This window comes from Nicotiana tomentosiformis, chromosome 5, assembly GCF_000390325.3.
Source record: "Nicotiana tomentosiformis chromosome 5, ASM39032v3, whole genome shotgun sequence".
NCBI lineage: Eukaryota > Viridiplantae > Streptophyta > Magnoliopsida > Solanales > Solanaceae > Nicotiana > Nicotiana tomentosiformis.
This window is the reverse complement of record NC_090816.1, coordinates 66,041,782-66,064,040: the sequence shown is the minus strand read 5'-3', so window position 1 is coordinate 66,064,040 and position 22,259 is coordinate 66,041,782. Positions and strand designations below refer to the sequence as shown.

Here is a 22,259-nt window from a genome sequence, read left to right as displayed (position 1 = left end):
AATAATCCTTTTCTTGAGTTCGGGGGTTAATCTCATTCCCAGGTATACCTTTCGTTTGGGCAAATGCTCTATTAGTACGACTTGCTCCAATTCTTCAATCGTTGATTGGGTAGCGTCAGAATCATCGGGAACCACGAAGGATCGAGGGATCCTTTGATCATCATCTACCCCAATTTTCTGATTTTCTGGTTGGGTTGAAGCTGACGTCTGTGATTGCTATTTGGCATCTTGTTCCCCTTTTGAGTCCAATCCCCTTGTTGACGAAGGTGAGGATATCAGAATTGCTTCTTCGACGGCAAACATTTCTCTCGCGGCCGGTTGTTCTCCGTACACTATTTTGACTCCCCCCGATGTTGGGAATTTAAGAACCTAGTGTAGGGTCGAAGGTACAGCTTTCATGTTGTAGATCCATGGCCTTCCAAAAAAGGCGTTGTACCTCATATCACCTTTGATTACGTGGAACTTCATTTCCTGGATGGTCCTGGCCACGTTTATCGGCATAATTATCTCGCCTTTGGTGGTTTCACATGCCATATTGAATCCGTTTAGAACCAGGGTTGCGGGTACGACCTGGTCCTCTAGACCGAGTTGTTCTACAACCTTCGATCTAATGATGTTGGTCGAGCTACATGGATCAATTAACACACGCTTAACTTTAGTTTTATTCATAAATACGGATATTACCAGTGCATCGTTATGAAGTTGTATGACTTCTTCTACATCATCATCATCATTGAAGGACAAAGTTCCTATGGGTACGTAATCCTGAGTTCGAGATCGCGTTTCTCTCATAATCGATGTCTTAGTGCATTTAAGCACCGACCCTTGAGGGCTATCGACACCGCTGATGATCATGTGGATGATGTGTTGTGGTTCTTCTTGTTCATTTTGCTAGCCTAAATCCCTGTTTTTGAAATGGCTCTTCGCCCTGTCGCTTAAAAATTCTCAAAGATGCCCTTTATTGAATAACCGGGCCACCTCCTCTCTTAATTGCCTGCAATCTTCCGTTCTGTGGCCATGGATGCCATGATATTCGCACATTTGATTGGGATTCCTCTGGGCAGGATCGGACTGCATGGGTCAGGGCCATTTAGTGTCTTTGATGCGTCCGATAGCCAATACGATGGCAGATGCATCAATGGTGAAGTTATACTCCGATAACCGAGGCGCTTCCTTAGATCCGGTAGGTCTGTCGAACCCACTTCTGTTCATCAGCCCCCGAGACCCTTGACCTTGATCACTTCTTTTGTTGCTTTGTCCGGGGTTACATCTCAATTCATTGATTCTGTGGTTTTTGTTATACGGTCGGTATCGATCCCTGATCGGACCTTGTTCTCGATTGATATCCCTTCGAGCAGCGGGTTCAGACCACAACTGATCATCTTCGACTGTAATTTTTGATTGGTACTGATTGTGCACGTCGGACCAAGTGATAGCTTGGTACTCGATCAGGTTATGCTTCAACCACCGTGAAGCCGTCGAACTTCGTTCGCTCAAACCTTGAATGAAAGCCTGAATAGCCGAATCGTCTGTGACTGGGGGTAGATCCATTCGTTCTATTTGAAAATGAGACAAGAACTCCTTAGCATCTCGTTATCCTTTTGTCTTACCTTAAATAGGTCCGACTTCCTGGTCTAGACTTTTATGACTCCAGCGTGTGCCTTTACGAAGGAATCCACAAGCATAGCAAAAAAATCGATAGAATTAGATGGCAAATTATGATACTATATCATTGCTCCCTTTGACAGGGTTTCACCGAATTTCTTCAATAATACAGATTCAATCTCATCATCCTCTAGATCGTTCCCTTTGATGGCACATGTGCATGAGGTGACATGTTCGTTGGGGTCGGTAGTTCCGTTATATTTAGGAATCTCGGGCATGCGGAACTTCTTTGAGATCGGTTTAGGAGCCGCGCTTGGGGGGAAAGGATTTTGTATGAATTTTTTAGAATCTAAGCCCTTCAATATTGGTGGTGCCCCCGGGATCTAATGAACCCTGGAGTTATATGTTTCCACCTTTTTGTAGTTTGCTTCGATCCTCCCTTCTCCTGATTCTATTCGTTTGGTCAGCTCTTCGAACAACTTAGCAATTTCGGGATTAGTCCCCGACTCCTGCTTATTTGATTTCACTATAGTTAGTTCCATTGTATGGGCAATTTCTCGGAGTTGACTAGGCTCCGGTCTACTCGGTATCTGGGTTTGACTCTGCAACTGAGCTATTGCTGCCTGTTGGGCTTGCAACATTTCAAAAATCATACGCAAGTTGACACCGTTTTCCTCAACGTTATGGTTATCTCGAGCTGCAGACCGAGTGCCACCATGAATGTTATTTTCAGGTTCAGAATGTAGGTTCGCCTCAATGGCCACATACGAATTGATATCTATCGGCACTTCGACTCGAGCTCCAACGGCGTTGACAAGTGGTCTTTCGGTACTGGGTGTCAAGTTGTTGTTCTCATCTTGAAGACCAGCTTCGTTTTCGATAGGTAAGGCCATTTGATTGATAGTTGGTCGTTGCTAATCAGAAATCCAAGATACTAAGCGCAAAACGGTGTGTTTTTGCAGATTCATCAAATAACCACTGTTGTGCAAAACTATTTACCCGAAAAACGGATAAAGTTGAATTTATACGTAGTTCTAAGGATATGTGATATAGATCAAATATGAATTGCAAAGAATGCAAAATAAAGAAGGTTGGAAAGAAGATGATTTTTAGGACTAAGTAAGATAAATCAATTTATGAAGCTTAAAAGAATAACTTTTGAATATAGGAGAATATGGTGCTTAAATGACAATGTAAGCAAAGAACTGTCTTTTACATAAATGTAGCCGTCCTCTTTATAGTGGAGGATCCTACTTTTAGATATAATTAAAAATACATAGTGGGAGACCCATGATAAATTAGCTTTTTCATAGTTCCTGCCAGGATTCTCTCCTCTAGTGGGATTACAACGGTTCTTGTCTATGAGCTCGATATCGACTCGAGTTTTCAGTCTTGACTCAAGCTCGATTATGACTCGGATCCCTGTATTGATTTGGGGTCAGTGTTGGTCGGTCTCTGAATCATAAGCTCGATAACTTTACTTTGCATCATAGTTTGACTTGGATTCGAGCTCGACATTGATCGGTCCTTCGGGCTCGAAGCTTGGTGACCTGATTTCGGACCTCAACCCGATAATAGACGCCTCTCCGATCCAATGTATTATCATTTAAACCAGTTCGTATGAAGGACTAACCGATTTTTACCGTATAGTTAAAAGTTGTTTAAATTGTAATTGTCAATAATATTTTGCGTACTTAACAAGTTTTTAATGCTCCAGATTTTCGAGGACATGACACTTGATAGGAAGATGTGGAGGTCGAGTATTAGAGTTGTAGTAGGAAGTAGTTGAGTCTTGCCTTCGTACCATTGTGGGACTAGCCAACCAGTTTTTACCGTATAGTTAAGTTTTTTAAATTGGAATTGCCAATAATATTTCGCGTACTTAACAAGTTTTTAAATGATCAATGCTCCAGATTTCCGAGGACATGACACTTGATAGGAAGATGTGGAGGCGTATTAGGGTTGTAGTAGGAGGTAGTTGAGTCTTGCCTTATTTCGTACCATTGTGAGACTAGCGAGGTAGGGTTTTTGTCTAAGATATAGCTGGTGGCAATGTTGTGTCTTACTATTTTGCTTTTCAGTGCATGTCCTATTTACTAGCTATCGCTTTTGCTTTGCATCTTTCTTCTGAATTTCATGGTGTTACTATTTTTCCTATGATTGCTGTGATGATACTAATATTGTCTCCTTTTGTCCTTTTGTCTTTTTGTTTTCTTGAGCCGAGGGTCTTTCTCTCTACTCCTTCGGGTGTTACTATTGCCAATAATATTTTGCGTACTTAACAAGTTTTTAAATGATCAATGCTCTAGATTTTCGAGGACATGACACTTGATAGGAAGATGTGGAGGCGTATTAGGGTTGTAGTAGAAGGTAGTTGAGTCTTGCCTTACTTCGTACCATTGTGAGACTAGCGAGGTAGGGTTTTTGTCTAAGATATAGCTGGTGGCAATGTTGTGTCTTACTATTTCGCTTTTCAGTGCATGTCCCCTATTTCAGATGTGGAGGCGTATTAGGGTTGTAGTAGAAGGTAGTTGAGTCTTGCCTTACTTCGTACCATTGTGAGACTAGCGAGGTAGGGTTTTTGTCTAAGATATAGCTGGTGGCAATGTTGTGTCTTACTATTTCGCTTTTCAGTGCATGTCCCCTATTTATTAGCTATCGCTTTTGCTTTGCATCTTTCTTCTGGATTTCATGGTGTTACTATTTTTTCTATGATTGCTGTGATAATACTAATATTGTCTCCTTTTGTCCTTTTGTCTTTTTGTTTTCTTGAGCCGAGGGTCTTTCTCTCTACTCCTTCGGGGTAGGGGTAAGGTCTGTGTACATACTACCCTCCCCAGACCCATTAGTGGAATTTTACTGGGTTGTTGTTGTTATTGTACTTAACAAGTTTTTAAATGATCAATTGGAATGATGCATACAAAAAATTGGGTCTTTAAAATTGGATAGATACAAAAAAAAAAAAAAAAAAAAAGGCATTCTTTGAAACATTTATTGTCAAGCATTTTTCATGTATTTCAAACATTATTATTTTGTCATCATTTCATAAATGATATTAAATTTAAATATTTGGGTCTTTTAAAGAAGGCAATTATTTCAGTAATTTATGATGACAAGTAATATTCTATCATTTGCTTGAATGGTTTCACGTTGAATTCGATATAAAATAATAGCAATATTGCATAGGTTATGAAGAATAATGAGTTATCGACGCTAATCTTCTACCAATAAAAGCGACATAGGAAAAAAGAAACTTATAGAGCAGCTGGGTTTTCGGAGTGATTGTGGCTCCCAAATTAGATAGAGGTACAGTTGACATATTTCTTTGTTCATCCAAGAGACAAAAGGATAAAGGTTGGGAGAAAAACAGCGCAATTTTCTGGGAGATTATATTTGCAAAGAATAGAGTATGTTCTGTGTTTGTGTATGTATCTTCGCCCTTCAGCTGTACTAGAGATGTAATACGTTTCAATTTCCATTTACAGCAATTATTACTACTAGATTAACTCCATCACCGTATGTGCGTCCTGCCTAAAGACCAAAGTCCCGTGTTGTCCTTCACTGCTGCCTGGGAACAAAGAACAATCTCAGTTCAAGGGTTAAATAATTAATATTCACAAGTCACTCAAGGATATTCTGACTTACAGGAGCTTTTACTGAGGGAAATACATTCCAAAAGCGCAATGTCTCATCTCCTGCTCCAGTTACTATTGTCTGCGGGAGCACATTAAATAGAAATATATAAGTATATCCTTTCTCTGATAATGTAGAACACAGTTGAAATATATTCTTGCAATACCTGGCCATCAGGTGACATGGCAAGATACAGGACGCGCAGGCTATGGCCAGTTAGAGTGGCTACCTGTCACCTTGGCGATTTAATCAAAATATCCAAAATTACAACCTAAGAGAATGAATATATAAATACCTTTGACATTGATGGATACTTCCACACCATGATTTGGTTTTGGGAATACCCATGTGTGCTAACTATCTCATTCACATTTCTACTCCAGGCTAGATTGCATACCTGCAGGTGCAGCATTTGATATGGTTAACTTTTTGTTGTCAAATTTCAGCAACCTAGGTCATTTTTGCACATTTCTACTACAGGCTAAATGTTATTCAGACCTGGCTTCCTGTGTCCACATGGTTCAACTGATTGCCATTTGTTGTGTTCCAAAAGCGAATGCAGCGATCAGCAGTTCCTCCTCCTGATGCCAGAAGGCCACATTGGTGAGGAGACCAGGCAATGGCCTTGACAGCTGCAGTGTGCTCTGTTAGCTTCAAAACTGGTTGCTGGGACCGCAGATTCCACACTAAGAGCTGATCATACATAATTCACAAGTAACATCAGCAACAACATACTTGAGCAAGTTTTGTCGACAGATGTGTGATAGTTATATACCTGATTGTCATTGCCCCCTGACGCGAGCTCTCTATCATCATGAGACCATTTTAGTCCACATACCTGATAATATTCATATATTAACTCAGAATATTATCGATAATCTCTCAAGTTCTGGAAATTTACCTCAGACTTGTGACCGACAAACTTGCTCACAAAGTCACTAGGAACGCGAATGTCATGCTGAAGGATGTTTCTGTCTCTGCTACCAGAAGATAAGATGCGCGAACTCCATGCAAGAACTCCTGTTCTTGACTGATGTCCACCCAAGGTTCTAACCTTCTTGCATTGTGTGCCATCCCAAACCTGAAAGAAAGAATTCATTCAGTCCCCACGTCTCTATACAGGACTGATATAAAATTTTAAGACAGATAATCTCTACCTGAACTTGCCCAAGACTTGTACCAATAGATATATAAGACCCCTCTCTAGTCCATTGGACTGAGCAGACACTATCAGTAGGTCCTAAGTCGCACAGCTTTGTCACCTTGACAACAAATATTCATATTCTGAAAGTTTCAGATAGTTGTTAATTACTATGCTATAAGTAGAAAAGTATTTCCCAAGCTAGATACTCACTCTACTATTTGAAGCTGTCCATAAATAAACACATGTTCCTAGCCCAACAGCAAGAACATTCTGAGAGGACCAATCAACTAGGTTCAAGTAGAAGTCATCTTGAAGTGCTGGTGCATCCAGAACCTGTGATTGTAGGGATGAAAATCAGATAAACTCTTTTAACCAACATTGAGTTGAGTCCACCTTACAATCCAAGCAACATAATGATAAAGCAACGATCAACAATAGGGCAAAAGATAAGGTAATCCATTGACCAAATTCTCAAGCTAGTCTAGTTGATTATTTCTAGTCATCAGCTCATAAAAAGATAGTGTTTTGAATTTTAAAAAAAATATATGTATACATACCTTGTGGGGTGTCTTGGGCACTTTCCTAGGGGGTTTAGGAGGGGTAGAAACCTCGTTAGAGAGGGAAGTGTCGTACCCCAAAACGGAAGGCGAGTAAGGAGAATTAGGCCCTGAATTTTCAGTCTTGAACCTCAGCATATTCTTGCTGGGACTCATTGGGGAAGCACCTGCAGGAGAAGAAAAATCAGACCCAAAAAGCTCAGATTTCAACAATCTGGAGTAGGCATCGTTGTTGGTTCCTCCTCCCTCCGCCTTCTCTACCAGCCCAAAAGTATGTAGCCTCGACGAAGATCTACAGGGGATGAACCTATCACTGCAAGTAGCAGATTTGGATGATGGGGATGATGACAGGTTTGATATAGTCCGAGGTGACCTGTTGGACATTGGGGATGCCAAGTTGCTAGTTCTAGATCGAAGCTTTGAGCTGGGAGGAGAAGAAAAGGCGTCAAGCCGAAGAGTGGTTTCCGACATTGTTGGTGGAAGGTTAATTCCACTCTTTCTTCTTTCCATGGTTGTTATTCTTTTTCTGAGCTTCAAATGGGGGGAGGAGAGTATAGTAGAGAATAAACCTAAAACCACAGAGGAGTTTTGTGGTACAAGAATGGGAGAGCTGCTAGCTAGGTAACGGATAGTTTTGTGATCCAAGGGAAAGAGGATTTTGATAGTTTTGTGATCCAAGGGAAAGAGGATTTTGATGAAATATTAGGAGGAGCGCTCTAACGGTCACTTGTGTTACCGAAGCTTTTTATTATTTTATGTTTTATGCCTGCTATGTCTGTTGTTGCTCTTAATAACTCTACTAGCCGTTGCTTAGATTTCAGCTGAAATTAGTTCTAGCTTTAATATTGTATATTATTTGCGTTTGTTCGAGTTCCTGCAAATATAGATTTTACAAACTCAGTTTTCTAGTATTCAAAATAATGTTTGTTTTGACCTATTTTATTTAAGGAAGAAAAGTTTTTTTTAAAAATAATTCCAAATTCATATGTTTGTTTAGAGTTTGCAAACACTGTTGAAACAAACACTTTTTTTTTTTCAAAAATTCAAAAACACAGATTGCTTGCAACTAATAATTCCACCTTACTCTGTTAAAATAAGTTAGTTCATTTATTTCTTTTGGCAAAAACTTCTCAAACAAACACTTCAAAACTCTCGGTAAAAACTCAAACTAACGCCATATTCCTCCGTCACACTTTACACTTTTGCCCATCAAAAAACCCCACTAGTGGCAGACACGAGCAAAAGCAACTCTTGAATGTTCCATTCAGAGAAGCAGAATTTTTCTTTTCCGAGAAAATTTCCTGTGTTTATCCGTAAAATGGTACAGTTAAATTTGTTACGTGGTTTATAGACAAACGAACTGACTTGATCCAGAAATGATAAAGTCTGGCTCCGAGCGCAATGTCTCCGAGGACAGAAATGAAAGCAATGAAAAAGAGCAAATAAAGTTATTTAATCGAAAGTGAAATATAGCATAAGTTTTGCCAAGAATTTCGTGTCTTACAATAGCTGTACCTAGGGAAATAAGATCCTAGGATCAAGCTACACTTAAATGACAATAAAAGAGTCATTGATGAATATGTAATGGCAGACTATGGATGCAAATATTTTTTGCAACGGTTGCCCATTTAATATTAGAGAATACTCTCTCATTGAATGTTATCCGGCAATAAATACTCGATCCGCTCCCATTGACTATGCTCCCTTCGGGATTTACCCGATGTTGATTGTAGTTGTTGTTCTCGGTACTGGTTGTTACTTAACTCGCCCTTTACCTGTCTTCGTTCCACGTGACATTCTATCATTCGACCATTTATTATAAATTAATTTTACCCCATACATGTAGTCCCCTTGCTTTTCGGTGACACATATTTGTGTCACCGGATAGTTGGTGAAGATCCCTTTCTTGGCGGGAAAGTTCCTGAACAGTTTCCTACGCTTGAAAAGATGTACGTCTACTCGCATTTAATACCCCAAACACGTGTTTCCCCACGATTCAGCAAATATTTTCGTCGGTTTTCGAGCTAATCATGACCACAATTTTTGCCGTCTATATCTTCACTTCTACTCATTACTTTACTTCTTTACCTCCAAAGTTTTAGTTTTCATAAATCCTTCTTTTTCTCTGCACTTACTTTGCATTTGCTTAGATAGTTTTCTATCTTCTTCAACGTTCTTAGCAAAAGTTTTTTCTGACATACTATTACCATGGCTTCTTTCACTGCCCCTTTTGGAAACTCTGGTCTCCTCTTCGGTGGAGGCCTGAAGAGAAACAAAGATAAAGAAACTGACGTCGATTCTGATCCTCCCATTGTAAGCACCATCATACCAAAGCAACTTAGTACTGCTAATGACTTCCAAGAGAAGGCCCCTTCCGCGTCTTCGTGGACTAGGGTCGTTAGTAGGTATCCCTCCTCCATTCATCCTTCTAGTATCTTTGGTGTGAAGGAGGACTGCAATTGCCCTAACCTTGATATCCTCGCTCTGGATATGATAGAGCGGGTTATCTTCACCAAGGAGGGTTTTACGCATGTCTATACATATCCCTTTTCCTTGGGTCTATTTTCCCTGGGGTCGAATGAATAGCTTGACCCCATAATTTTGGAGTTTTGCCACCGGTACCGGGTCTTCTTAGCACAAGTAGGCCCATCTATATGGCGAACGGTAGCTTGCCTTTGCCAACTATGCACGGAGACCGGGGAAATCCTAACCCTTGCACACATGATAAATTGCTACTCCCCAAAATTTTCCATGGGGGAGTAATAAACTTCAGCAAATGTGGCCATCACGCTCTTCTCACCAGTGTGGACAATGACAATGATCGTGGGTGGATGGAGCAACTTGTCATTAGTGCTACTAAGGACATCATCCTGGCCACAGCTCCGTCTTTTCCAGAATCGTGGAACCGCTTTCGTAAGTTTACGATTATTCATTTCCTTTCTTTGTGAAAAGATTATTTCCCGTTGTTGCTGACCTTTTTGTTTCTTTTGTTCTAGCTACCCGAAACTACCACGGGTTTAAGGCCTGGACCAGTGGGTTCAAAAGATTCTGAAAATCACAACTCCAGAATCCTACCGATGGAAGGAAATGGCCCTCAAATATGGGTGGAAGTCCAGGAATCACGGTAAACCGAGCCCTTTTTCCTTTTATCTTTGCACGAACATAGGTAACTTTACGAAAAAGTGGCTAACTATATTTTTTGCTTGATTCAGGACTTCCACAAGGCTCAATCACCTGCCCCAAGGTCGACATTTTAGCTGACCCCGAGGACGCCAGGATGGTGCTACAGAGTGCCCTTCCTTGAAGCAGTGCTTGCAGATCTGCTTTCGATAAAGGTGCTTCCTATCGAAGTCCTCAGCTAGAGAACAATCAACCAAAAAGGCGTCGTTCTTCCTCGGCTGGGCTCAAAATAAGAAAATAAAGAAAATAATGACCGAGCTGGCCACAATAGCTGTTGTAGAGGATGAGGAAGCAATGATGAAGTGGCTCCCCTTCAAAGGAGAAAAATATCTTCATCATCTCAACCGGATGCTCAGGCGGGAGAGCTTCAAAACCCAACCACAGAAGATATCCAAGCGCTTTGGGGTGAGATGGATCTGGTAGATAATGTTAATTCTCACTTTCCATCCCCCATTGTTGTATCTGGTCATAGGAGTTCGGACCCCGGGCCTCTACTGCCTTTGACCACCGAGGAAACAACAATCAACACTGCCCCTACCGCAGCTGCTTCTCATCCTTCCATGCCAACAACTTCACGCCCCTCAACACCAGCTGCACCTTCGCCACTAGCACCAGCTGCATGTCTTCCACCTGCAACAGATGTTCGAGATAGGAGTGTTTTTCCTCCTCGGTCTCCCGACCATGGGGCACAATTATTCGTCCCCTTCCCCAGATCCTCGAGGGAGGAGAAATATTACTCTTTCGGTTTTGAAGGAGTGTCATCTGTTGTCCAAGTCGGTGGAGCTTGCAAACTATCTGAAGCCGCTGGTTTCAGAAAGAGATTGGAAAATAATGTGCTCCTTTTTGGGAGAATGTTTGTTAAACAATGCCATGCAGAACGCGACAGTGGTACCGTACTTGTCTTCTTACAACTTCTTTCCCTTTTACCTGCTGCAACGGGAATCCTAACCTTGATACTCTTTTCACAGGCCAACTTTCTCGCTTCCGAAGGCCTGCAAAAATTGATCCTTGAGAAGCAAGGGCTCACTTCCGAGCGGGATCAACTATTGGTCAAAAGGATCCAACTTGCCGCGCGCCTCCCTCCCGGTGTTGGAGGCAAAAGCTGCTGAGATGGGCGAGCTTGAGGCCCAATTGCTGTAGAGCCATCAAGATAAAATGGCCCATAACCAAGAAGCTGCTCAATTACATGAGCAAATTTAAGAGGCTAAGGTTAAGTGGGCCAAGATCCACGACATTGTGCTTGTTGCTGCCGAGCGCCAGTCTGCCTTCGGGGAGAAAATAAATAATTTGAAGACAGGCTTAAGCTCCAAAACCGAGGCAGCCAATGTTACCGAGTAGAAGAGGGAAAAGATGGAGGAGAGGCTCAAGAGGGCCATGGATCAAAACTGGATTCACTTAACTACAAATGTTGAGCTCAATTCTCACCCTACTGCCTTAAGATCTGAAAGAGATGGCCTTCAGGCCAAAGCTGATAGGCTCCAAGCAAAGCTCCATGACCAAGGGGGCTCCCTCGTATTTGAAAAGACTTATGCCATATATCATATGAGGAGAAAAACCTTGGAAGAGGCCAAAGTGGGCATTGCTAATATAGATGAATGTATTGCCAAAGCCCGAGAACTGGAGTTGTCTGATCGGGAATGCTTTCCCGCTCTGCCCCCCGAAACCAATTCTTCGAGTACTACTTTAGAGTATTCGGGGATCTAAGGGGAGATAGAGTAATATAAAGATGAAGGCCAAGAACCGGCAGCCGATCTGCCTTCCTCCACCGAGAGAGACACAGATCCCTCTCTTCCTTCGGGCTCCGGCGGCAATAATGCTTAGATTCTTTTTTCTCTTCTTTCTTTTTGTACTCTGTAATTATGCCAAACTTTTCATCGAATTTGATACTTTGATAAATAAAGAATATTTTTGCTTAAGTGTTGTTTAAAATATATTCCTTTTGAGTTGAATTAGTTAAAGCTTGGGGTATACTTTCATCTGATAGCTTTTGATTCCGGGCATAAATTCTTTCAGTATCAACCTTTTATTATGAGGGTTTTATAAGAGAGGGCCCTCTTATATTTATGGTGCTCTTGAAGAGGACGTCTCCTATTTATTCCGGCACAATCATTTGAGGTATTTGTTAACTTTCAAATGTTAAAATCAACTCATCATTTGGACAAGAAACAAGATAAAAATAAAAGGACTTCGTTTTATTCCTTCTATCTTTAAACGTACATAAGCATTCTTTTGCTAAAGTAAGAAAAACTGACAATACATATGTCTAACTAGTACAACTTATTTCTACGGGGTTGGTCATGCAGTCCCCGATTCTGATGAGACATTATTGTTCACGGTTCTAGCAATCCCCAATTTTTGTGGCATTCTTGCTGTTGTATCTTATAATATTCCCCCCCAGTGTTTGTATGCAAAGTATGCAAATTGGAACACTGAAAGTCTTGCTTCATTGGTGGAAGCAACTTGTGAATGGTTAAATAGTCTTTGGTATAATGGCAAGCTTTTCTTCCCATCAGCGATTTGTCATCGAGCCACAGATTATTTAACCGTCCCCATAGCAGTTAATCATTGATGTGAAGACTTCAATGCCTTGTCATTTAAAGGCCATATCCTTGCTAATGACGCTCCTTTCTTAATATGCTTTTCGTTGCTTCCTCGTTAAAAACCTTTCCAGAAAAATCCGATTGGAACAAAACTGGTCGAAGGGAAAAAGAGTGCAGCACATACTTTCAGTATTGATAGGATCCATCAGCAATAATACCTTTTGAGGTGAGTCACGTTCCAATTGCTCGAAAATGTGATTCCATCTTGATTTTCCAACTCGTACGACCATTTACCGTGATAGCTAAAACCCGATAAGGACCTTCCCATGTTGAACCTAGCTTCTCGGTGTTGACTTCTCGAGTGATCTGAGTCACTTTTCTTTAAACCAAATCTCCTACTTTGAAGTAGCACATATTGGCCCTCTGATTATAATATCTTTCTGTCCTTTGCTTTTGAGCCACCATCTTCACGTACGCTAAGTCCCCTGTATTCATCGAGCAAATCCAACTTCACCAGCAATGCCTCATTGATTGCTTCTTCGTTTGCTCGGTAAAACCATAGAGTCAGCTCCCCCACTTCTACTAGTATTAGAGCTTTCGCGCCATATACAAGAGAGAAAGGTGTTTCTCTCGTGCTCGATTTTGCCATCGTCCGATATGCCCATAGCACACCCGATAACCCTTTGGGCCATTTGCCTTTAGCATCTTCTAATTTCTTTTCAAGGTTTTGGATAATTACCTTATTGGTTGATTCCGCCTGTCCATTAGCGCTCGGATGGTACGGTGAGGATATAATCCTCTTGATTTTCAAATCTTCCAAAAATCTTATGACTTTTGAGCCTATGAACTGCGGTCCATTATCGCAGGCGATCTCCTTCGGTATTCCGAATCGGCAGATTATGTGGTCCTATAGGAATTCGACCACTTTGGGCTTACCGATCTTTTGGTAAGGACCTACTTCAAACCATTTAGTAAAGTAGTCAGTTAAAATTAAAAGAAATCTTACCTTTTCCGGACCCGGTGGTAGTGGCCCAACTATGTCCATCCCTCATTTCATGAATGACCATGGGGACAATACCGAATGCAAGAGTTCCGCCGGTTGGTGTACCAACTGTGCATAGCGTTGACATTTGTCGCATTTCTGAACAAATGTCTTTGCATCATGTTCCATCCAGGCCAATACTAATGAATCTGCGCCGGAATGATTCCCGCAAATTCCTTCGTTGACTTCTCTCATCACGTAGTTTGCCTCCGAGACCCCCAGACACTAGACTAATGGTCCTTGATATGATCTCCTGTATAACTGCCCATCTATGAGGCAGTAACAAGCCGCTTTGGTTCCTAGTGCCCGGGACGCCTACGGGTCTTCGGGTAATTTGCCATGCCGAAGGTACTCGACGAACGCATTCCTCCAGTCCCAGACTAGGTTGGTTGAATTGACCTCGCAGTAACCATCCACATTCAATACCGAATGTAGAAGTTGAACGACAATTCCGGATCCTTTCATCTCTGTAGATGACCCCAAATTGGCCAATGCATCAGCTTCCACATTTTCTTCCCTTGGGATATGTATGATCGACCATTCCCTAAATTGTGCAAGCAATGCTTGAACCTTGTTCACATACTATTGCATGCGTTCTTCCTTTATGTCAAAAATTCCGTACACTTGGTTTACTACCAGCTGGGAATCGCATTTTATCTCGATGACCTCGGAGCCCAGTCCCCAGGCCAGTTCAAGTCCTGCAACCAAAGCCTCAAAACAAGGCTCTTAACCTTGTGGTTGTGGGATCGAGCCCCACGATAGGCGCCAAATTTTTTACTCGTAAAACGGTATAGTTAGATTTATTACGTGGTTTATAGATAAGCGAGCTGATTTGATCAAAAAATGATAAAGAAATAAGATTAAAAATAAGACTTAGCAATTGAAATTGAAGAAGATGATAAGCTTGGCTTCGAGTGCAATGTCTCCGAGGACAGAAATGAAAGCAATGAAAAAGAGCAAATAAATTTGTTTAATTGCGATTGAAATATAGCATATGTTTTTCCAAGAATTTTGTGTCTTAAAATGGTTGTTGAGCTTACTATTTATAGCTATACCTAGGGAAATAAGATCATAGGATCAAATCCCACTTAATTGACAATAAAAGAGTTATTGATGAATATGTAACTGCAGGCTATGAATGAAAATATTATTTGCAATGGTTGCCCACTTAATGTTAGAGAATATTCTCTCATTGAATGCTATCTGACGACAAATACTCGATCTGCTCCCATTGACTACGCTCCTTTTGGGATTTACCCGATGTCGATTGCAGCTGTTGTTTCTGGTATTGGTTGTTACTTAACTCATCTTTTACCTATCTTCAGTTTCATGTGTCATGCTATCATTCGACCATTTATTATAAATTAATTTTATCACATACACTGTGTGTCTGTTATTTAGAACATTTTGGAATTGTTAGTTGGATGTTGAAATGAAACTAAGTCATTACCCAAAAACCAATTTTAACAAAAGCTTGTCATATGTTTTTTTTCTTTTTAGTATGTGTACCACTTTAGAAGGACTGAACTAAAGGAGTTAATTGGGTCGGGCCAACCCGTTATTGATATGGTAGACCCGGTATAACCCGGGTCAGCCCGATCGTGGGACGGGATGGGTTGTACATGGGGTTGTTCCGGACGGGACCGGGTGTAATGACCCGGTCGGTCATTTTGAGTATTTTAGCCTGTTCCCCCATTTATTGCTTATTCTATGTTCATTTGTGGTTATGTCACTTGCCGGGATGGTTGGCTTGGTTCCGGGGATGTTTCAGAATGAATTGGGATACTTAGTCCCAAGGTTGGAGGCTTAAGTTGAAAGAGTTGATCGGATATTGACTTATATATAAATGACTCTGCAATGGAGTTTTGATTGTTCTGATAGCTTCGTATGATGATTTTGGACTTAGGAGTATATCCGGATATTGATTTGGAGGTCCGTAGGTCATTTTGGCTTGTATTGGCAAAAATTGGAAAGTTGAAGGTTTGAAAGGTTGAGAAGTTTGACCGAGAGTTGACTTTATTGATACCGGGCTCGAATTTTGGTTCCGGGAGTCTGAGTAGGTCTGTTGTGTTATTTATGACTAGTATGAAAAATTTGAGGTATATCGGAGTTGGTTTGATAGGTTTCGGCATTAGTTTTAGAAGTTGGAAATCCATTAGCTCTGTTAGGCTTGAATTGGGGTGCGATTTGTATTTTTTTGTGTTGTTTGAAGTGATTTGAGGCTTTGACTAAGTTTGTATCATATTTTGGAATGTGTTGGTATATTTGGATGGGGTCCCGGGGGCCCCAGGAGTGATTCAGATGGTCGGCGGAGCATGGTTGCACTTTGGAGAAGTGTTGAAGTTCAGGCAATCTGGTGCATTCGCACCTGCAGTAAGAGTGTCCGCATATGCGGCACCGCAGGTGAAGCTTTATGAGCACAAATGTGAAAGGAGGAAGGGTGCAGTAGGATCGCATATGAGAAGTTTGTGTCCGGAGAAGCGAGGTCACTTCTGCGATAAAGGGAAGCGCATGAGCAGGAAAACCGCAGGTACGGAGTATTATCCGCAGGTGTGCATGCACATATGCGGGAGCCCGACCGCAGAAGCGAAAGGGCGGGACTTAAGTGATTTGCGCAGGTGCTCATCTTTGACCGTAGATGCGGCTCCGCAGAAGTGGATTTCCTGGCCATAGAAGTGGGAATGCTGGGCAGAAGGATTTAAATGAGGGTTTCAAGTTTTCTCTCATTTTTGGACTTGTAGAGCTCGGCTTGGGGCGATATTTGTGAGGGATTTCACTATAATTCAATATGTAAGCAACTTTTGATCACTTTTGTCCATTAATATTGAATACCCATTGATTTATGCACCTAGATTATGTTTGTTTGAGGTAAAATTTGGGGGATTTGTGGTCTATGTATTGGAGAGTAAGATTTGGGGATTTGAGGTTCGATTTATGGTCAAAATTGGATGATTTTGGTATGGTTGGACTCGTTATTGGGTGTTTAGAATTTGTAAATTTTGTAGGGTTCCGAGGCGTGGGCACGAGGTTAACTTTTTGGATTGACTTTTGAATTTAGTAAAGAACTTAGCTTTATCGTATGGAATTGATTCCCATAGCATGTATTGATTATATTAAGTTGTTTATGATTAGATTTGAGTCATTCAGAGCCTGATTTGCGAGGCAAGGGTTTGTTGGAGCATTGAGTTGCGCACTTTGAGGTAAGTAACACTTCTAAACTTGGAACTGAGGGTATAAATCTCTGAAAAATATGTTATGTGGGTTGTTTTGAGGTGACGCACATGCTAGGTGACGGGCGTGTGGGAGTGCACCGCGGTAATCATAACCCGGGTGGATTCTTATACTGTATTGATATCAAGTCTTATTTTATCCATGTAATTCCTACGTGTTAGAGTAATGGAGCTATGATTCATATTAGAAATCATATTTAAGTTATGTTCTTATTCTGTTGGGACCCACTGAGGTTATTTATACTGTTGAGTTATCTGCTTAAACTGCAATTATGTACTCAGTCATGTTTATCCATTTGCATATCATATCTCAGTCTATATTATCATTTACTGTTACATCATGTTGTCATTGTTTGGGCTGAGTAGTATAAGATTTATGAGCCCGTGAGACTGGAGAGATTGATGACTGAGTTGGGCATGAGAGCCGAATTGTGAGTGTTATTATGGATCAGGTTGCGCGTCGTAGCATGCCTTATTGGCTTATTTATTATTGTGGATCGAGTTGCACACCACAACAGGCCTTATAGGCTTTATATTAGCACTTGGGCATGATCCGCCCCTCCGAAGTCTGACATACCAGTAGTGAGAGCAAGCACGATGATTTATATACACGTGATTTGGTGAGGGGCATTGATGACAGGCACCCGTACAATACTAAGTGATTGTGTGTGATGAGTAAGAATTTGAGATAGACAGATTGACTACTCTAAGAGTGTGAGTACCTGGGATTATCACTATGATACATTACATTTGACATGCATATTTGACATGTAGGCATAGAGACGTAACATTCCTCATGCTAGCTGTACTTGGCATATTTTATCAGTGTTGGGCTTAAATTGTTGAACTGGAAAGCATGCCTAAATTTTTGTATTGTGAACGAGCTGAATATGGAAGTTTCTCTAAGTTATTACTGTCATTCTCCTTGTTATATCTATGTTGTCATTATTTTGGTTCTGATTGTATCCTTCTGAGCTCGTCACTGGTTTCAGCCTAAGGTTAGTCCTGTTACTTATTGAGTACATTAGGTCATTTTTACTCATACTACACTCTGCACTTCGTGTGCAGATCCAGGTATATCTGGACACGGTGATTGCTAGAGTGGTGCTAGTACCTGCTCGGAGAATTTGAGGTAGCTGCTATGACGCCCGCAGACCTTGATTCTCCTTCCTTTTATTTTCTTCAGAATTGTTCTACTATTCAGATAGTTGTACTAGAGTTTGTTTTATATTGAGATGTTGTAGTGCTCATGTGATCGATAACACCAGGTTTTGGGATGGTTGTAGTAGAGTTACAGTTGTTTTATCATGCATTTACTAGATTTTCCATTGTTGATCTTGTTAAATAATGTTTTAATTCAAATGCTTAGTTGTTATGTGATTATCGGCTTGCCTAGCAAGTGTGTTAGGCGCCGTCATGACAGGTAGGGATTTGGGTCATGACAAGTTGGTACTAGAGCACTAGGTTACTTAGGTCTCATGAGTCATGAGCAGCTTTAGTAGAGTCTTGCGGGTCAGTACGAAGACGTCTGTACTTATCTTCGAGAGGCTACCGAACCATTAGAAAACTTCACTTTCTTGTACTCTTGTCGTTCGGATTTGTTGATTCCGAAAATTGAACTTCTGTTCTTCTATTCTATCGCAGATGGTGAGAACACATGTGACCGGATCAGGCGGACGGCCACCAGTACCACCAGCTAGGTCCGCGGTAGAGGCCAAGGTGCGGCTCAAACTACAGCTAAAGCAGCACCTGTGGAGCCACTAGTTGCTCTAGCTGAGTAGCAGATACCAGATGTTGCTGAGCCGGTGGGACCAGATCAGGTACAAAATGTGCGCATTGTGATCCCCGGCCTTCAGGAGGCTTTGGATCAGATATTGACTGTATGCACGAGCCTTGCTCAGGCAGTTTTGGTTCCGACTGCACCAGTCACTTCTCAGGCCGGGGGAGGTGCTCAGACTCTTGCCGCCCGTACTCCAGATCAGGTAGCTCAGGGACTCCAGACACTGAGGGTACTACCAGCCCAGTCGGTTGCAGCTGCTCGGGTGCAGGTTGGCCCTCCTATGAGTGATGAGGAGCAGAAGAGACTAGAGCGGTTTGGGAGGCTTAAGCCTCTAGAGTTCAGTGGGGCCGAGTAAGAGGATGCTCAGGATTTTATAGATAGGTGCCAGCGGATCCTATGCATAACGGGTATTGTGGAGACTAGTGGAGTTTCATTCACTACTTTTCAACTGACAGGGTCAGCTTACAGATGGTGGGAGGCTTATGAGTTGAGCAGGCCAGTCGACACTGCACCATTTACGTGGCATGAGTTCTCAGTTCTCTTCTTAGAGACATTTGTTACTCAGACTGGCAAAGAGGAGTTGCGTAGGTAGTTTTAGCAGCTTCGCCAGGAGGGTATGTCAGTGACTCAGTATGATATGAGATTTTCAAAGTTGGCTCATCACGTGGTATAGTTTGTTCCCACAAAGAGGAAGAGGGTTAGGAGGTTCATTGATGACCTTAACTATGGACTACGTTTTATTATGACTCGGGAAATTGCAACGGGTACGAGGTATGACGAGGTGGTTGATATTGCTAGACACATACAGTTGGTTCGCAGTCAAGAGCGTGAGGAGAGGGAGGCCAAGAGGCCTCGTAGTTTTGGTTGTTTCAGCAGTGCCTCATATGGAGGGCAGTCTCATCACAACAGGGGTCGTCCTTATAGGCCCGCTCAAATGGCTCGTCCGATTCATCGTGGTGCATCATCTAGCCATAGTTCATGCAGTGCTCGTCTGGGTCAGTCATCTTTTAGTGCCCTCCCAGCTCAGAGCTCATCATGTACTCCATCAGCTCAGGGTTCATCTGTACCAGGTTCTTCTAGTGGTTATTCTAGTTCTCGGGGTTTGATTCAGTCCCCTCCACCATTATGGGATCGAGGTTGCTTCAAGTGTGGAGAGTTGGGGAATGTGAGGAGGTATTGCCCCTGTCTTATGGGAGGTCCAGTTCAGTAAAGGGGTCAAGCTATGACTTCCGCACCAGTTACTTCACCACCCTCTCAGCCAGCTCAGGGTGGGACTTAGGCAGCTCGAAGTCGCCCTAGAGGGGAAGGGATATTTGGAATATTTGGCCTTTGTAAGGGATGTGTGTGCTGATACTCCTACCATTGATTTCGTTTTGATAGTGCGAGACTTTTTGGATGTGTTTCCTCCAGACCTACCGGGCATGCCACCTGATAGGGATATTGATTTTGGTATTGACTTGGTGCCGGACACTTATCCCATTTCTATTCCTCTGTATCGTATGGCACCAATAGATTTGAAGGAATTGAAAGAACAACTTCAGGAGCTTCTTGATAAGGGATTCATTAGGCCTAGTGTGTTACTTTGGGGTGCACAGGTTCTATTTGTGAACAAAGTTACAATTAAAACAAGTATCCGCTACCCCGCGTTGATGACTTATTTGACTAGCTTTAGGGTGCTAGAGTGTTCTCTAAGATTGATTTGAGGTTTGGGTACTACCAGTTGAAGATTCAAGATTCTGATATCCTGAAGACGACATCCAAGACCCGTTATGGTCACTACGAGTTCCTTGTGATGTCTTTTGGGCTGACCAATGCCCCAACAAGATTTATGCATTTGATGAACAGTGTATTCCAACCATAACTTGATTATTTTGTCATAGTATTCATTGATGATATATTGGTATACTCATGCAGCCAGGAGGAGCATGCGAAACATCTGAAAATTGTACTACGGACATTGAGGGAGAAGAATCTTTATGCGAAATTCTCCAAGTGTGAGTTCTGGCTTGATTCTGTGGCGTTCTTAAGGCACATGGTGTCCAGTGAGGGGATCAAGGAAGATCCGAAGAAGATTGAGGCAGTTCAGAGTTGGCCAAGACTGTCTTCAGCTACTAAGATTCGGAGCTTTCTTGGCTTGGCCGGATATTATCGTTGTTTCGTGGAGGATTTCATATCTATTACTGAACCTTTGACTAGATTGACCCAGAAAGATCCCCATTCAGGTGGTCTGATGAGTGTGAGGAGTGCTTTCAGAAGCTCAAAACTGCCTTGACCACAGCTCAAGTTCTAGTTTTACCTTCAGCATCGAGTTCATTTACAATGTATTGGGATGCTTCTCGGATTGGTATTGGGTGTGTCTTGATACAGGAGGGTAGGGTGATTGCTTATACTTCACGCCAGTTGAATACTCATGAGAAGAACTACCCCATTCATGATTTAGGGTTGGCAGCCATTGTTCATGCCTTGAAGATTTCGAGGCATTATCTCTACGGTGTGTCTTGTGAGGAATTTACAGATCATTGGAGTCTACAACACTTGTTTAAGCAAAAGGACCGAAATTTGAGGCAACGCAGATGGTTAGAGCTATTAAAAGACTATGATATCATCATTTTATATCATTCCGGGAAGGCCAATATGGTGGCCGATGCCTTGAGTAGGAAGGTTGTGAGCATGGGTAGCCTTGCATATATTTCAGTTGGTGAGATGTAGCACCCCGAAAAAATTTTGAAGTGCCTAAGCGCTATTAAGAAAGTTGATGTGTGCTAATTACATTATTTTGTGTGCAGACGAGGACTATTAATATGATGGATATTAATTGGATATAATAACAAGTGTACGAGGTGTATTTGAAGTGATATAGGGCCTAACGAGATCCCTTTGGACAAGTCAAGTTGGAAATTTCATGATAGACTAAAGTTCCAATTGAGTACGTGCAAGACCTAACTTCAGATGAGTATATCTAGCTACTGTAGACAACCTATCAAATGAAAGATTTTTGAGTCTAGTTTCTAATGCTTCAAACCGTTCATCATTTGAACATTCCTACAAGAAGTTATGATCACATTACCAAAGGCTGGTAGTGAAGTACTTCCATAGCATCCAGGTCAGCATCCGAGCTTGGAGGAGGAGTGAACTGGGGACGTGAAACGTTCGAGGCAGCGTCCGAAACCCAGAAATTTGGGCCTATAAGTACAAAGTCGGGGAGAGGGAGTATTTTGAGCTTTTGGAGTTAGGGTTCTTGAGGTCAAGAGGCGATTTTAAGCTCAAATCAAGTCCAACCAACTAAGTTAAGTTGTTAATGATATTTTGAGTTGATTCTTACTCAATATACATGAGTTCTAATATCATTCTTGCATTCAAATACTAGATTTCGTCATCAAATCCTCAAGAATACAAAAATCACCAAAGTGGTAATTTTTTAAGATTGATCTACTAGAGGTAATTCTAATACTTCAAACTCGTTTATTAGGAGTAGTTAAAAGTAATTGAAGCATTTGTTACAAGTTTTAATGGTTGAAAGATTGGATTATAAAACTCTAGTTCATGGC

The 22,259-nt window shown here is 41.7% G+C and overlaps 1 protein-coding gene across 2 annotated transcripts; it reads right to left on the bottom strand.

Annotated features, from left to right (window-relative positions):
- Positions 1-4,956: 4,956 nt before the first annotated feature.
- On the bottom strand, positions 4,957-7,634 carry LOC104100136 (B-type cell cycle switch protein ccs52B). 2 transcript variants are annotated; one of them, XM_070174981.1, is made up of 10 exons: positions 6,940-7,634; positions 6,593-6,715; positions 6,396-6,500; positions 6,140-6,319; positions 6,014-6,076; positions 5,737-5,931; positions 5,534-5,635; positions 5,405-5,467; positions 5,247-5,319; positions 4,957-5,166 (listed from the first exon to the last, which is right to left on the bottom strand). In XM_070174981.1, exons 1-10 carry the CDS (start codon positions 7,447-7,449, stop codon positions 5,117-5,119), a joined length of 1,464 nt encoding a protein of 487 aa, XP_070031082.1. In that variant the 5' UTR covers positions 7,450-7,634; the 3' UTR covers positions 4,957-5,116. The 2 variants fall into 2 exon arrangements, with proteins under 2 accessions (XP_070031082.1, XP_009605604.1); XM_009607309.4 differs by having other exon boundaries at positions 4,957-5,173; positions 5,251-5,319; positions 6,940-7,633.
- Between the last annotated feature and the right edge of the window lie 14,625 nt (positions 7,635-22,259).

Coding starts and splice junctions, on each gene's coding strand:
- LOC104100136 (XM_009607309.4), bottom strand. CDS start 7,449: ATGGAAAGAAGAAAGAGTGGAATTAACCTTCCACCAACAATGTCGGAA. Junction 6,716..6,939: donor TGCCCAAGACACCCCACAAG/GTATGTATACAT, acceptor CTACAATCACAG/GTTCTGGATGCACCAGCACT. Junction 5,932..6,013: donor CAGGGGGCAATGACAATCAG/GTATATAACTAT, acceptor ATGTATGATCAG/CTCTTAGTGTGGAATCTGCG.